This window comes from Podarcis pityusensis, assembly GCF_964106645.2.
Source record: "Podarcis pityusensis genome assembly, chromosome: 1".
Lineage (NCBI taxonomy): Eukaryota > Metazoa > Chordata > Lepidosauria > Squamata > Lacertidae > Podarcis > Podarcis pityusensis.
The window spans coordinates 10438908-10455336 of record NC_138028.1 but is presented as its reverse complement, the minus strand read 5'-3'; the positions used below and the strand labels follow the sequence as shown (position 1 = coordinate 10455336).

General features: G+C 45.5%; 1 protein-coding gene across 6 annotated transcripts in view; it reads right to left on the bottom strand.

The window, feature by feature from the left end:
* Positions 1–16429, bottom strand: part of SYNE2 (spectrin repeat containing nuclear envelope protein 2) — a 236383-nt gene that overhangs the window by 74332 nt on the left and 145622 nt on the right. For 5 of the 6 annotated variants that reach the window (XM_081000779.1, XM_081000783.1, XM_081000780.1 and 2 more), the window contains exons 64-71: positions 13417–13599; positions 11666–11794; positions 10140–10252; positions 9328–9484; positions 6861–6989; positions 5483–5635; positions 3770–3979; positions 2171–2272 (exon numbers count right to left, since the gene is read on the bottom strand). In XM_081000779.1, the coding sequence (XP_080856905.1) occupies positions 2171–2272; positions 3770–3979; positions 5483–5635; positions 6861–6989; positions 9328–9484; positions 10140–10252; positions 11666–11794; positions 13417–13599 (1176 nt within the window). The remainder of the gene's footprint in view (positions 1–2170; positions 2273–3769; positions 3980–5482; positions 5636–6860; positions 6990–9327; positions 9485–10139; positions 10253–11665; positions 11795–13416; positions 13600–16429) is intronic. The other variant, XM_081000782.1, reaches the window with a different exon arrangement.

Below are 16429 nucleotides of genomic sequence, written 5' to 3'. Positions count from 1 at the left end.
AGGAAGGAGAGAAACAGACAAGAAAAATCACATCTAGTAAATCAAAGTGGCATCACTGGAGTGGGTTTTTGTCTAGAAAAGGGATCATCATCTTAATCTACTAGTGGCCATGCCAACAAAATCTTGCCAGTTGGAGTGCTTCTCTCATCAATGTTCCAGCAACAGGGCATACGCTCTTCCTTCATAGTCTTTTTCCCCTTTTCTCCAATAACTAACAAATAATATTTTGTGTCTGCTGAGCAAGTTCAGTCTGCATTGGGCCATTCTGGAGAGGGGAGCTGCCTCCTTGGTTCCTGCCAAAAACTTTTTTGTACCTCTACACACCTTGAGGAGGCATCTGCCCAAGCATATTGACTCCTTCCCCTCTTGTTTCTGTAGCTTTTTTGTGCTTATATCAGCTTTGGTGTCTCCATGGGCAGGCTGGTACAGCCCCTTCTCGTTTCTCACTTACGCTTTTGGCTACAGTCTTGTCGGAACGCACCACTTGTGTTCACTATTCAAAGGAGTGTAGAGTGTAGCCTAGAAAGTCAGCTGCTGCTGTGACGCTTTTTGCCAAGAAAGGATTAGTCTTTTGTGCCTTTTTCGCAAGCGCAAAGAAATTTGTATACAGTAGACACTCGGGTTGCGAACGTGATCCGTGCAGAAGGCATGTTCGCAACCCGCAGTGCCACGTCTGCGCACACGCAGGATGCAATTCGGCACTTCTGCGCATGCGCAAAGCGTGATTTAGCACTTCTGCGCATGCACGGCCGTTGAAACCCGGAAGTAACCTGTTCCGGTAATTCTGGGTTTCGGTGCGTCCGTATCCCAAAAAAACGCAACATGGAGCGTCTGTAACCCGAGATATGACTGTACTTAAAAGAACCTCAAGGCCAAAGTTATGCATTATACTATTATTAGCGTTAAACCAATTTATAAACTGCATTGATGCTTGAGCTGGATGCTTCAGCTGAGATTCCTGCGCTGTAGGGGCTGGACCAGATGACCCCCGAGGTCCCTTCCAACTGTACAATTCTATGATTCCGTGAAGCAGTGCTCATGGTAAGTAAAGGTAAAGGGACCCCTGACCATTAGGTCCATTCGTGGCCGACTCTGGGGCTGCGGCGCTCATCTCGTTTTATTGGCCGAGGGAGCCGGCGTACAGCTTCCGGGTCATGTGGCCAGCATGACTAAGCCGCTTCTGGTGAACCAGAGCAACACACAGAAACCTTCCTGCTGGAGCGGTACCTATTTATCTACTTGCACTTGGACATGCTTTTGAATTGCTAGGTTGGCAGGAGCAGGGACCAAACAATGGGAGCTCACCCCATCGCGGGGATTCGAACCGCTGACCTTCTGATCAGCAAGTCCTAGGCTCTGTGGTTTAACCCACAGTGCCACCCGCGTCCCTAGTGCTCATGGTAGAAATGGAATAAAAAGCCACAGAAATATAAGCTCAAAAAATGATAAAATCAGCTCACCAACTGCTGAAACGGAGGTTCTCAAAGGATGTGGCAGGAGAGGTGGCAAGTGTGACGGGAAAATTCAAGGACAATCAAAGAAACATTTCAGTATAGTATTGTATCATTATTTTTTTTTATTTCATTTGGAGAATATGGATATCTTTTCAAAATGAGAGCATCAAGCGATACTGAGGACAATCCTACTTGTGATCCAGAATTACAAATCCAGCACTGCTAGGAGTTTTATTCTTGTTTTACAATGTATTTCTCATCAATAAAAAAAATTCTGTGCGTGGCGTGAGCAAATTTCTGTTTTGAAAGTGTGGCCCAGAAAAAAAAGTTTGAGAATCACACTGCTCTGAAACAATAAAACCATCTCTACAAATTCTAAAAAACAATGAAATGAATTCATCAGATGCAGAGCTGATCTTCCGTAAATGACTGCCTTCCTAAACGAACAGGTCTTCACTAGGTGTCTGAACGCCATCACAACCTCTTGATAACTGGCACTAAGAAGACAGGACAGCGATGAAGCTCTGTCCGCACAACCCTACAGGCCGCTACTGCCCCCCAAAACTGGCCTGAAACACGGTCATTACTGTTACCATTAAGCTCAGGGGGGAAACAAAAGCGTCGCTCCAGTTTTGGAAAACAAAACCGCAAATAAGAGAAATTAGGTAAAATTGTCGAGTGATTGTGCCTTATATTCATATGTCCTGTTTAATTACCTGGAGCTGTTCGGAGATACTGTGTTCGCTCGTTGCGCCGAAGGACTCTTGCAGTAAGGATTTTTTCATAATCAACCTACCATACAATCGCCTGATTTCATTCTGTGACAGGGATAAGCGAAAAACCGAAGTGAACCCAGAGGTACACGATACAGAATGAAAGGATAATTAAACTGCAGTTCAACCGGGCTATTTAATCAGCATCATTCTTTAAATACATACATATGCACAGAGAAAGAGAGTGTCCTGGAATTACCTGTTCTTGTAATAAAATAAAAATAAAATAAAATGATGCCCACTTTTGTAATCACTGACTAATCTGCATCAGGCTTGGGCCCATTAGGGAGGTCAAGGATTAAATCATCCCTACAGGAGATATGATTTAGCTCAGCGGTAATGAAGGGCTGTCTCAAATTTGAGACTAATCCAGACAAGCTTCTTTGTGGGCAGGGTGTGTGTGTGTGTGTCTGTGTGTGCGTAGTGAAATTGAAGTTTCCTCTCCTAGCCACCAGACATATCTGTTCCGCCTCTAAGGCCTGCCGAATATCCATATGAGTGTAATAATAATAATAATAATAATAATAATAGTAATTTTCTTATAACCTGCTCATCTGACTGGGTTACCCCTCCAACAAAATACAGAGGAGAAAACAACCAACCAAACAAAACACATCAAACGCTAAAAGCTTCCTGAAACAGGGCTGCCTTCAGACAGCGACAACAAGTTACATACAGTGGAGCGTCTCCACCCCCATCGTTCAGCCCGGACACTGAGGTCCAGCGCCGAGGGCCTTCTGGCGGTTCCCTCGCTGCAAGAAGCAAAGCTACAGGGAACCAGGCAGAGGGCCTCCTTGGTGGTGGCGCCCGCCCTGTGGAACGCCCTCCCACCAAATGCCAAAGAGATAAACAACTACCTGACATTTAGAAGACATCTGAAGGCAGCCCTGTTCAGGGAAGTTTTTAATGTGTGACATTTTAATGTATTTTTAATCTTTGTTGGAAGCCGCCCAGAATGGCTGGGGAAACCCAGCCAGATGGTCGGGGTACAAATAATAAATTATTATTATTATTATTATTATTATTATTATTACTACTACTACTACTACTACTATTACCTCGGGTTTCAAGCGTCTCAGAAGTCGAACGTTTCAGAACCCGAATGCCGAAAACCCGGAAGTAAATGATTCCATTTTTGAACGCGCCTTGAACAGCTTCCACTGCGTGTTTTTCGATTCTGTCCATTGAAATGGCCGACAGCCCTTTGAGCCTCAGTTTTCGAACATTTCAGAAGTCGAATGGTCTTCTGGAATGGATTACGTTCGAAAACCGAGGTTCCACTGTAGTTGTTAAACGTAATGTGTCCATAAAACCCAATGCACGTACCCCATATTACAGAATCAAGTCTCATATTATATGATTTCAAATGAAGAGGGCCGTGCTTTCCTGAAGAGTCCCCCAAATTTGATCGTGCATAATGTAAGTTGGTGCAACATCATTTAATGGGGGTGGGGGCGTTGCAGAAATATGGCATGCCTCTCTCTTGTGAGATGCAACTTAGATGGGCACCAGAGAATGGAAAGGAATACAATTGGGAAGTACCTGATACTGACTGTACTGGTCCAGCTCAGTTTTTATGGACTTGCTCCTCGAAGAGGCAGCTGCTTGGGTTGACTGCAGCCACGACTGCAAGTTGCTAAAACACTCGGAGAATCTATCAGCGTTACCACCAGCAGAGGCGATGGACCTCAGAAGGTCATCCTTTTTCTCACCAATATCCGCATGAAGCTTTTGCAGCTCTGCGGAGAGAGTCTGGAAAGAGAGAAAAAAGAAAATGAGAAAGAGGCCGGTAAATATGGTTTTGTAAAAGGAATGGCAGGAATTCATCAAATCTAAAGTAAAAAGGACCTTATAAGTATACAATCATCCACTATTTTGAGCTTGATCACTTTGTGTTGTCAAGCAAAAGACCTTGTCTGTCATGAATTTAGCTTGCACCGTGAGAAGGAAGGAGGGAAGGAAGGAAGGAAGGAAGGAAGGAAGGAAGGACAAATCTTGGGTTTCCCCCAGGCATGCTGATACTACCATCTCAGTTACCCATTTTTAGCCACAATCTTGTTGGCACTTAGCTAAATCAGCCCTTCTTCTTAACTTTACAACTGCCACCTCCACCTCCACTAACCAACCCCTTGTAATTCAGAATAGCCTCAAAATACTGGGGCTCTTGGAGTGTTGTGAACTACATCTTCCATCAGTGCCGACCAGCATGCTGGCTGAGGCTGCTGGGAGTTGTAGTTCAAAACACCTGTAGGGCCCAGGGTTGGTGCAGGCCGCTTTGGAACTTCGCTTTTTAACTGGCCCCAGCCAACTCTCTATAGTGGATGGAACTGCAAAGATTGCAGTGAAAATTATATATATCTTCTTCTTCTTCTTCTTTGGCGATCACTTGTAGCCGAGTAAGATTGTCTTCCATAAACACAGTTTTAACAATGAGTCCACAAGTGACTGTGGAGGCCAATTCTGGATCCACACATCCTTCCACAGTGGGGACATAGGTTTCCAAGCAGGAGTTGATCACAGTGTGGATTTGCCAAGTGTGCCTTCCTCTTAGCATGTTTCTCCCTTGCAACCTGAGTTCAAGTGTCTTCAAAGCCCATGACACCTTTGGTAAAGGCTGTTCTCCAACTGGAGCGCTCGCAGGCCAGTGTTTCCCAGTTGTCAGTGTCTATACTACTTTTTAAATATATAAACAGGGGAATGCCCGCTTACATGGAGGTTCTTTCCCAGGGCATGCGTAAGTCCAGTCCAGTCCGCCATCGCACCATTCTGCCCCACCCACTGTTGGCACCAAAAAATAGTGTGTGTGTGTGCACACAAATTGGGAGTTGCCTGTATGATCAGGAAAGCAGAAATCAATCCAATCTGGATATTATTGTTTTTACTCTGAATTATTTTGCAATTTCTACTATTTCACATAAATCATGTGGGGCCCTGAGGCTACTGTCGCTCGGATACCTTTATCCGGCAACCCTCAAGAATATCGGGCATTTTCCAGTCTTTCAAGCATATATTTACAATCTCGAGGGTTAAAAGATTGATTTCCCGTCTACCTTTTTTTCAAACAAGAGCTGGTATATTCAGGAAGCTGAATCTTGCAATTTGCAACCAATGGCACGAGATGCGCTTTCTCTGTGCAGAACTGTGTGGTACACACAGCTCTGCTCTTGAGAAAGCCACATATCAGCCTTTGCCAACCTGGTGCCCTCCAGATGTTTGGGAGTGCAGCTCACACCAGCCCAGACACTCCTTATTTACCTCATAAAGCATCTGTTGCACAGGAGCTTCTTCACTGGTGAGTTCACACGTGTTTAACATCTGCTCCATGTCGTTCAGGCAGCGGCTGATCGCCAAAAGTAGCTCAAAGAGTTTCTGGTCCAAGCTTAAGGAAACTTCCCCCGTCATATTTTCCTGGAAGATATGGAGATGCTGTTTCTCAGTTTCCTCTGAAGGCTTCACTCACTCACTCACTCACTCACTTACTTTTCCCCAGACCGCTTGGCTGACACAAATGAAAACAATTGCAGATAAAATGCAAAATGGTAAAACAAAACAAAACCCCTCTCACCACCACAAGCCTTCATAAGTCACCACTGCCTTTAAACATAACAACCATCTCATTATGTTTATTAGGCATTCATTTTCACTTATTGTTAAGCACCTTGGTGGCCTGCTGTTAGGCAGGAAAGGGTGTGGGTGAGCCTTGAGGCCTGACAGAATCTGTGGCCTGCTGGGTGTTGGGCAATTTCAGATAGGCAGCAAAAAAATGGAGGGTATTTAAGGAAGGTTGCAATTTTGGGCTGGTCTATGGTTAGATGAAAGAGAGAGAGGGAGACGGAGAGAAAGAAGCAAGCAATGGAAGATACAAGAGTATTACGTACTAGAAGCTTTCAACAAAATGGCGGTCTTGTCATTTCAAAGCAAATCAGTATGTAAAATGCAGATCCCACCCTTTTGGCCTTGTTGTCCTTTAAGGGGTGCCTCACACTGCTGGCAGAATACCCCTACTACAGTGGTACCTCAGGTTAAGTACTTAATTTGTTCTGGAGGTCCATTCTTAACCTGAAACTGTTCTTAACCTGAAGCACCACTTTAGCTAATGGGGCCTCCTGCTGCTGCCGCGCCACCGGAGCCCGATTTCTGTTCTTATCCTAAAGCAAAGTTCTTAACCTGAAGCACTATTTCTAGGTTAGTGGAGTGTGTAACCTGAAGCGTATGTAACCCGAGGTACCACTGTATAGAAACAAAGTCTCTTACAACCACCCTTTCCTTGAGCTCCTGTTTTCCCCCCAGGGTCAAACTAGATGCAGAACCATTTGCACAATTAGCAATTTCGCAAATGGCTTTTTTAAAAGGTAAATTGCAGACGTGAGACTCCAGATCTAGACTGGGACCCTGGCATGTCGGAGGCTTTAATTCTCCCCCACCCCATGCCCCCCATATGGAACATCCCCTCTACGCCTGCTCTTTAGCATTGGGGGAAAAGATCCCGTTTACTCTAATGGGATTTCACACACACACACACACACACACACATATCAATAGATGCTGCGCTCTGCCAAGGCTCTGGATCTTGCCCACCAGCCACGCCGGCAATTTATGTAACTCGGGGGGGGGGGAGGATGCATTTTAGTACCTGTGTCTGAACAGACGCTTCTTGGCTCAGATTACCAAGCTGTGCCGTGTACGTTTTCAGCTCCTCGACGGTTGGAGTTCTCACACTCGCTGTGGCACCCTTGGGTAGAATATTTATTTTGGTAGAGATCTAACATTTGGAAAAGCAAAACGTGTTTGGACAAATGCTCCAGATTAAACTCATGGTGATACAGAATGTTCTTATAACAGCAGCAACTAGATAGCTAGCTACAACATAAACCAATATTAAGTTCACCATTTTGGAATGGACACAGAAGCGTCCATTCTATGTAGGTGGCGTGAAATCTGCTCGCAACAAGAGCCTAGCATCTGCCGCGCCCGCATTGATCTGTGCCAATGCACATGTCTACGTATGGCTGAAGCTCTGTCAATGTGCGTTCTAGTTTTTCAAGGCGATAAACCCAACTTGGTAGGCACCTTTCAAGTATTTGGGTGTCTCAGCCTTCATGAAGTCCTTAGACATAAGACTGATGGTTTAACCTGAGGAATAGACCATTTAAGAGGGTCCCCTGCAAACGTTTGAAGGGCTGTTATGTAGGTGATGGAACAAATATCATTCCATTGTTCCAGACAGTAGGGCCTGAACTAACAAGTTCAAATGACAAGAACTGGGATTTCAACCAAAATTAAACAAGGATTCTCAGGTAACAAGCTGATCGACAGCCGAATAGACTACCTGGGAAGGTACAGGACTCTCCTTCGCTTGAGGTTTTTAAGCAGAGGATGCTATAGCTATGGATCTCCTGCCTTGGAAGACTAGATGATATTTTGAGGTGCCATTTTGATCTGTGTTGCCCTCTTCTTCTCCAACATGGGGACAATATTACTGACCTATTTCAAACGCTTGCTATTAAAAATTTTTAAGTCTTAGACACACCACTGTTGATTGTGTACATACTTGTCTCACTTTTGTCTCACTGTCACCTTTTTGGTCACAGGGGTTTTGCAGATTTGTGAAACCAATCCCCCCCACACACAGATGACTGGAGCCCAGTGCAGACAAAGAATATCCTTATGGCTAAGAAGTTGGAAATATGCTACGATGACTCTCTTTCTCTATCAGGCTCCATCTGAACTAAACATTTAAAGCAGTATCATACAGTTTAAAACAGCCAAGGCTTCCCCCAAAGAATCCTGGGACATGTAGTTTGGTAAGGGTGCTAAGAATCGTTTGGAGACCCCATTTCCCGCCCAGAACTACATTTCCCAGAGTTCCATGGGGTTGACTGTTAAACCACTCTGGGAGTGGTAGCTCTGTGAGAGGAACAGGGTTCTCCCACGACTCTCAGTTCTCTTAATAGGCCAATGACCTATGTAGACCAGCATTCTGTTCTCACATTGGCTAACCAGGAAGCCTGGAGGAAGCCTTCAAGCAAGGCATGCATGCAACAGCACTCTGCCCACCTGTGACTTCCAGCTACCGGTATCCCCTCTGACAGCAGAGGCAGAACATTTTCCTAAAGGTACTGCTGCAAACGGGAAGCGGGTGGCGCTGTGGGTTAAACCACAGAGCCTAGGACTTGCCAATCAGAAGGTCGGCGGTTCGAATCCCCACAACGGGGTGAGCTCCCGTTGCTCGGTCCCAGCTCCTGCCAACCTAGCAGTTCGAAAGCATGTCAAAGTGCAAGTAGATAAATAGGTACCGCTCTGGCGGGAAGGTAAACAGCGTTTCTGTGCGCTGCTCTGGTTCGCCAGAAGAGGCTTAGTCATGCTGGCCACATGACCCGGAAGCTGTACGCCGGCTCCCTTGGCCTATAGAGCGAGATGAGCGCCGCAACCCCAGCATCGGCCACAACTGGACCTAATGGTCAGGGGTTAACTTTACCTTTTACTGCTGCAAAGGGTTGGCACAGAGGGTCAAAAGTGTTAGAATTCCTGCTCTATGATTGCAGTCATAGGATTGTTGTCTTTCACATGACATGATATGTTTTGACTCCACAGAGTGGGAAGTGACGAAGACAGGATGTTTGTGTTACTGTGTTCCGTGAAGTGGGACTATTGTCCTTTGTTCTTTTTCTCTTTGCTGTCTGATGCTAGAGAGAGAGGGAGCCATGTTGCAGTGCTCCGTGTGTGTTTATATGTAGATAAAGTAGCCAAAATGCTGAGTTGCTGAGGTCTGGTACGCAACTACGTAAACTCTGTGGATCCCTAAGTGTGCCAGTGTTGGTTGGCATCGGTCGCTGTGATGTTCGGCTGAAGAAAGCTTATTAAGCTCCCGAACGATCGACCAGGAGGGAGGGAACATGCCAGTCGGGCATGTGTCTTTGCCAGGGTTCTACTCGAGTGTAGGCTGAACTCCTGACAAAAAGGTGTATAATACTGAGCCAAAGGAATTCACTAGCTGTTGAAATGCCACAGCTCTTGTCTTGTTTTTGCTGTAACAGACTAACACAGCTACGCCTCTGGAAATTGTTGTTATTATGGGATGGGCGAATTAGTATACTAACCTGAGATTCAGGGAACTGACAGTGAGGAGGGTTCATCTTGAAGAGCAGCTCCTCCTGCAAATGTTGCCACTTGTCACCTGCTTGGTCCTTGGGAATCAGACCAAGGGGCTCACTTCCAGAGCTGGGTGCCTCGTGACTAGATCGGCGGATCAGACTGCTATGAGATAAAATAATCGAGAGAAAAACCAACGGCTCTCAGTATAATACTGTTTACAACACAGTCTGGTTTACTTAACCTGCTCAAAGAGAGGAAGTATCCAAAATCCGGGCTTTCACTAAAGTTGACAACCTGAACCCAAATATATTTATTTGATTTCTTACACATCCTATACCCTAAGGTCACAGAGCAGGCTATCGCAACAAAATATACCATTATAAAAACCATAAATCAATGAAAATGTAAAAAAAAAACCCCACTATTAAAATCAGTTCCATTTATTTATTTATTGTATGTATATCCACCTTCTTTCCTCCAGAAGCTCAGGGGAGTGTATGTTGTCCTCCTCCCTTGTGAGGTATGTTGTGATGGACTACAACACCCATCATCCACGGCCAGCTTAGCCCAATGGCAAAGGATCATGGGAGTTATAGTCTACCCATATCTGAGGGCCCAAGGTTGAAGAATACTGGTCTATACTGACAGGCAGTGATTATCCAGGTTTTCTCCCAGCCCCAACTGGGGATTGCTGGGGACTCAATTCGGGATTGACTTTCTGCACGCAAGGCAGATCCTCTCACAACACAACTCTATGTGTCTTCGCCCAGAAGCAGTTTCCTTGCAGATTTGAGGAGTGCGTTATTTTTTTTTGTACCTTGCTTGCAATTCCAGAGTTTTGCCATCCCCAGATTGCGGCTGCATCTTCTCCATGTACACGTCAATGAAGTCAACAAGATTGTCTTGTTCTGATAGCTGCAGCAGCAGCTCCTGCAAGTGAGGAAGAGAAACAGAGGAAAACTCAAAACGTGGAAAAATTGGGGTTTTCTGAAAGCGATGTCTCGCCCCCTTTCACTGTCTTGGTGGCAGGAGCAGTATGGTCAGACTGGGAGCCCTGAGGGTAGGGGACTGGTTTCTTCCTTTACTAGGATTTCTAGACAGAGAAGGAAGCTGAGTACAGTTGCTGTTGTTAATCCTGATGATAACAACAGCCTCATACTGACCCCCTTCACCAGCAGGCCCCATGGCTGGTTACAACAATCTCATGTTAAAAATTACAGTCACAGGAATAGAGCGTGCCCTGAAAACACACATCTCAGGTGTTAAAAGTCCAGGATAAAGAGGTGAGTCTTCAGCATTTGCCAAAAGCTGCATAGTGAAGATGCCAGACATGTCTCTTGTGGTGAAGATGCTAGACACGTCCACAATTTTGGGGTGCCAAAGAGAATTCTCTCTTCTTGGCCACCCACCGAATTTCTGAGGGAGATAGAACTCCCAAGAGCACGGGTAGGCAAACTAAGGTCCAGGGGCCGGATCCAGCCCAATTACCTTCTAAATCCGGCCCGCGGACGGTCCGGGAATCAGCGTGTCTTTACATGAGTAGAATGTGTCTTTTTAATCTCTGGGTTATTTGTGGGGCCTGCCTGGTGTTTCTACATGAGTAGAATGTGTGCTTTTATTTAAAATGCATCTCTGGGTTATTTGGGGGGCATAGGAATTTGTTATTTCCCCCCCCCCCAAAATATAGTCTGGCCCCCCCACAAGGTCTGAGGTTTTTTTTCTAATGCAAAAGTTTGCTGACCCCTGGACAAGAGGGTCCCCTATTTGCCAAACCTAGCAGTGTATCTCAGCCTCGGTAAAATAGGAATGTTTTTAAATTCCTCCTGAAAGTCAGTACAGTGGTACCTCGGGTTAAGTACTTAATTTGTTCCAGAGGTCTGTTCTTAACCTGAAACTGTTCTTAACCTGAAGCACCACTTTAGCTAATGGGGCCTTCCGCTGCCGCCGCGTCGCCAGAGCACAATTTCTGTTCTCATCCTGAAGCAAAGTTCTTAACCCGAGGTACTATTTCTGGGTTAGCGGAGTCTGTAACCTGAAGCGTATGTAACTCGAGGTACCACTGTAATGAGGTTGACAGATGCCCCTCGCTAGGAAGAGAATCTCATAAATGGGAGCAGCCACCGGAAAGACCCTGTCCTGCTTCAACACCAACTGGTGCAACCACCAACAGGGCCTCACCTGCTGAGCATCGGACCCAAGATGGTTGATACTGGGAGAAGGCGCTTGTTTAGGCACTTACGTGTGAGATGTATACAAGAGGCGGCAAAATTAAATAAGGCAGAACAACAGACAGCAAAACTATCTTGCCATGTTGTGGAGGAGGGGGAAAGGGAGCCGATTTACCTGCTGCTGCTCTAAACCATTCTGCCTACTGAAGAGAGGCTGGTCCAAGGCAAGAAGCGGGAATGTATCAGAGAGGTCAAAATAAAAGGGCTGAGGGAGCTCCTCAGAGGTATTTTCCTCAGGGCTGATCTGTAGAGAGAGGCACACAGGTCAAAGGAACTTTTCAGGGTAAGATTGCAGTGATAGAAAGGTGAAGGAAGGTGGGAGCGCCTTAAGGTAGTTTTTTAATGCTAAATTTTGAACTCGGCCACAGATTCCCTGAGCACAAATAATGAATTGGCTTAGACAATTTATATACCACTTACAGATGTTTTGGGTGGGGAATCTCTAAGTGGTTTACAACCTCAAGCTCATAAAGATCCAAATACCAATAAAATAAAATAAAAATAAAAATAAAAATAAAATAAAATAAAATAAAATATAAAATAAAATAAAATAAAATAAAATATAAAATCAACATAGAAAAACTCCATGTTTCCAGCCGTGATGATCCCCCAATCTCTGGTGCGATGTAAATCAGCGACTCAGACTTCAAAAGCCTGAGCACACTATATTAGCAGAAAATACTGCGCAAACAGAACAGGCGTGAGGCTTGTGGAAACATACTATCAGCTAAAGATTTATTAAGCATAAATCAGGACAAAGAAAACATGTCGTCTCCCTTTCTTCTCCTCAGAGAGACAGTAAAAAGCAAAAGCTATACACACAACGGAAGTTCCCAGCAAGCTGTGCTGGTATGTAAACAGACATGTGACATGTAACAATCCCATGTCTGCTCCTTAAGGTGGAATGGAATTTTCCAAGACTAACAAGGAGGCTGCATTGTTTGGAATCCTGACTATTTAGGCTTCCAGACTGTGGAAACCTCTACAAGCATTCGAATCATTATTCTCATGTACAGTGGTGCCCCGCAAGACGAATGCCTCGCAAGACGAAAAACTCGCTAGACGAAAGAGTTTTCCGTTTTTTGAGTCGTTCCGCTAGACGAATTTCCCTATGGGCTTGCTTTGCAAGACGAAACGTCTTGCGAGTTCTTGCGAGTTTGTTTCCTTTTTCTTAAAGCCGCTAAGCCGTTAATAGCCACTAAGCCGTTAATAGCCGCTAAGCCGCCAATAGCCGTGCTTCGCAAGACGAAAAAACCGCAAGACGAAGAGACTCGCGGAACGGATTAATTTCGTCCTGCGAGGCACCACTGTATTGGATTTGTTGAATTATCTTGCCCATGGCAACCCAAAGCAACTTAAAACCAACCAAACAGACACAGGGGGCTTCACCTCCCAATCTGAGAAAGGCCACATGCAACACGACCAGTGTAGGACAGGATTCCTCACCCCGCCCTCTTCTCACAAGATTTAGAATTGGCTTAACAAACTGATTGCACAAATAGAGAAGTCTCCTGCAGCTGCTCGAAGGGGTTTGAGACTTCTCCTTGCAACAAGACGTGGCAGCGCGGGCTGCTCCTATTCCGTGTGCCTCCTAGCCAGTCAGCCATGCCCCTTTGCAGAATACAGTGGCACCTCGGGTTAAGTACTTAATTCGTTCCGGAGGTCCGTACTTGAAGCAAAGTTCTTAACCTGAAGTGTCTGTAACCTGAAGTGTATGTAACCTGAGGTACCACTGTACTCCGTTCCAACAGGTATATAGTAAGACTGATATGAAAGCTTTGCAAACTGCAGCATGCGTCACCACACGAACACATGCGCACAACAGCGACTCTCACACTGGCCTTGTTTTTTGCGGTTTCGTTTTACCTGCTCTTCTGTGCTCTTCCCTTGGAGCATGCCTTGCACCCTTTCCAAGTTGCATTTCACATCTCTCAGCTTCGAAGACAGGCTCTCTGCCTCCTGATGGAGGCCAGCGCCCTCACCGGTGTGCCTGTCTTTGCAGTCCTCCAATAGGCGCGCCACTTTCTGTTCAATCTCTGATAAGATAGCCTGGAAAGTCAAGCAGTTAATCATTTTTTTTCTTTTTTAATCACTGCAAAGTTTACTTACTGAAAACACCCCAAGCTCTGTATTAGGGCAAAGGCTGGTAACAGGAATGTTTGGGAGGGTGAATCCAGAAGTGACTCATTTTCCCTTCTCCCTTGGGACAAAATCATGTATGTATTTGTGGTGGGTGTCAGAGGAGGAAGAGACAAACAGATACTTGCAAACTGCTCTGCAGCAACTTCAGTACTCCTGTGGTCTTGTGGAAGACTAACTCTGTTAGACCATTGCAGCAAACAAACATCAGCAGAGGCCAGGAGCGCCACAAAAGTTAATGCCTTAATAACTCTGTGTGCGTTTTCAAAGGTGCTCCAGGTCTTTGTTGCTTTTCCTGTAATCTCTGGCGCAACCAGATACCTTTTTGCCCTAAGCAAGCCCAAACCTAATTAAGTCGGCATTCAGCCCTCCCATCCCATCTGATTATTCCGAACTGCAGGCTAAGATTTTGCATTTCATTTATCTTTTTCTTTCTCCCTGCCCCCCCCACACTTTATGTTATTAGCTTAACATACAGACAACTCATGAGTCCTCCTGATTAAATCTGAAAGCTTGCTTACTTGTTTCACCCTACTGTTCATTTTGGAGGTTTTTTTTTTCTATTCCTCTTTCCTTTAATGGTCCAATGCAGCCACTAACATTTCTGTTGGTGTGCATTACACTTTACAGAATAACATTTAACAACGGAACTAAGGGATGTGTAATCCTCACAATAAACTTGTGTAACAGTGTTTTAACAATTTTCTCACTTTTAAGCCTGCATATGCTTCTATTGATGTTCACTCTCTTTTGCTTAAATATTTCTTGCACATTGCCCTGAGCTACTTTGGAAAAAGGGTGATTCTTAAATAGCCTAAACCAGAGGTTGTCAACCTTTTGGGGTTCACAGCTCCCTTGACGAACTACATTCTTTTCTGCGGCATCCCTGTGGGGCTCAGGAGCCCAGTTATGTCACCCCTTGCCAGCAGAGCTGGCAGCCCCTCACCTTCATCTCTTCTCCCCTCTCCTTGGGAGTCCTCCAGGCAACTGCTGCTGCCGCCCCTGCTCCCTGAGCTGCACCACCCCCCGCCTCAAAGAGAGGTGCCTCCTCACACTGCCCCACAGGGGCCTGGGAAGCAAGCGCCCCCTGGCAATCCCCAGAGGCACCATTCACCTGGGGAGCTTTTAGCCAGGGCTGTTGCAACAAACAACTGTGCAAGCCTTTGGGAGGCAGAGATGCGAGAGGGCATCAGAGGAGGGAGGGAAGGAAAGAGGGAAAGAGGCCAGTGTTGCCCGTGGCATCCCTGACCATCATTCAAGGCACCCTGGTTGAAAACCACCAGCCTAAACAAATAAACAAAACCCCAAAAGGTAGGTCTCTGCCCTGAAAGGCCTACAATCTAGATGTTGACAGTGGGGAGATGCCAAGTGTGTGGCTGTCATTGTGTGGCTCCCTTTGGGAGATTTGTAGTGCTGAATCACAGTCTGGAAACTGAGGTCCAGCTTCAAGGGCCTTCTGGTGGTTCCTTCACCCGCAAGAAGTGAGGTTACAGGGAACCAGGCAGAGGGTCTTCTTGGTAGTGGCACCCACCCTGTGGAATGCCCTCCCATCAGATGTCAAGGAAATAAACAACTATCTGACTTTTAGAAGACATCTGAAGGCAGACTTGTTTAGGGAAGTTTTTAATGTTTGAAGTTTTATTCTGTTTTAGTGTTCTGTTGGGAACCACCCAGAGTGGCTAGGGAAACCCAGCCAGATGGGAGGGGAATAAATAATAGCATTATTTATTATTATTATTAGCCCTACATTTGCATGAAGTCAGGGCTGGTGAGGGGAGTCAAAGTGAAGGCAGGTTTCACAACAGCAAAGGATCAAAGCCTGTCGATGCTCTCCTTTGCATTTTGGATTCACACTCACGAGAATGAATTCAGTATCAGTATATGAGACACCCACAAATGCAGTCAAGCTAATTTAGGTGCATTTGCACACTCATGTTCTCTGGATAGGTCTCCATGGTGTTCTTTCTGTTGGGGATGACGATTAAGGTCTTAAGCCGAAGAAGAGGAATTAACCATTTTGGAAGCAGATTGCCGGCTAGAGGGTTTTAGGCTGAAGTTTATGAAGGGAAAGATAAAGAAGACTGTAGCAGTATATGCTACAATCACGCGAGAACATTCTCAAAAATGTAGGGAAGAAGGGGAAGCAGATGCTGGGTTGCATACGCACCGTTCCTTTAAAGCGCCTGTGAAGCATGTTCAATCCCTTAAGAATTCTGGGCACTGTAGTTTGTTGCTGGGAATTTCAACCCTGTCCGGGGAAAACTACAGCCCCCAGAATTCTCTGAGCGACATAGTGAATGTGGTATGTGCATTATAGCGTGTACACAGTCCCTGTCCTCCAATCAGCTCAGCCCATCTATCGCCTAGAGAGGCACATGATCGATGGAATGGGAGCACAACTCTGGCACCTCACTGGAACCAGAAATGCACTTTCCAGAAATGTTGCAGAAACCTGCTCTCTATCCTTCTTTTGGGAGTTCTACAATTCTGGAGATGAATTAGGAATGGGCTTGTTTTTTTAATTAGTTTCCATATGGAGCACATCATGCTTTAATTATTTGCAGCTGAGTCAGGTGAAGTTGGGTTTCGTTTTAGAGAGTTTATTTGTCATGCAAACATGATTTGTAGATCTGAAATGTAAGGAACTCCTGCAGCCAAAGCAGAGGTGTGCATTCTCTACTGCGCCCCCACGCTTAACTTTAGCAATGACATAGTTTAAATTTTCCGCCAAGAAAAACGG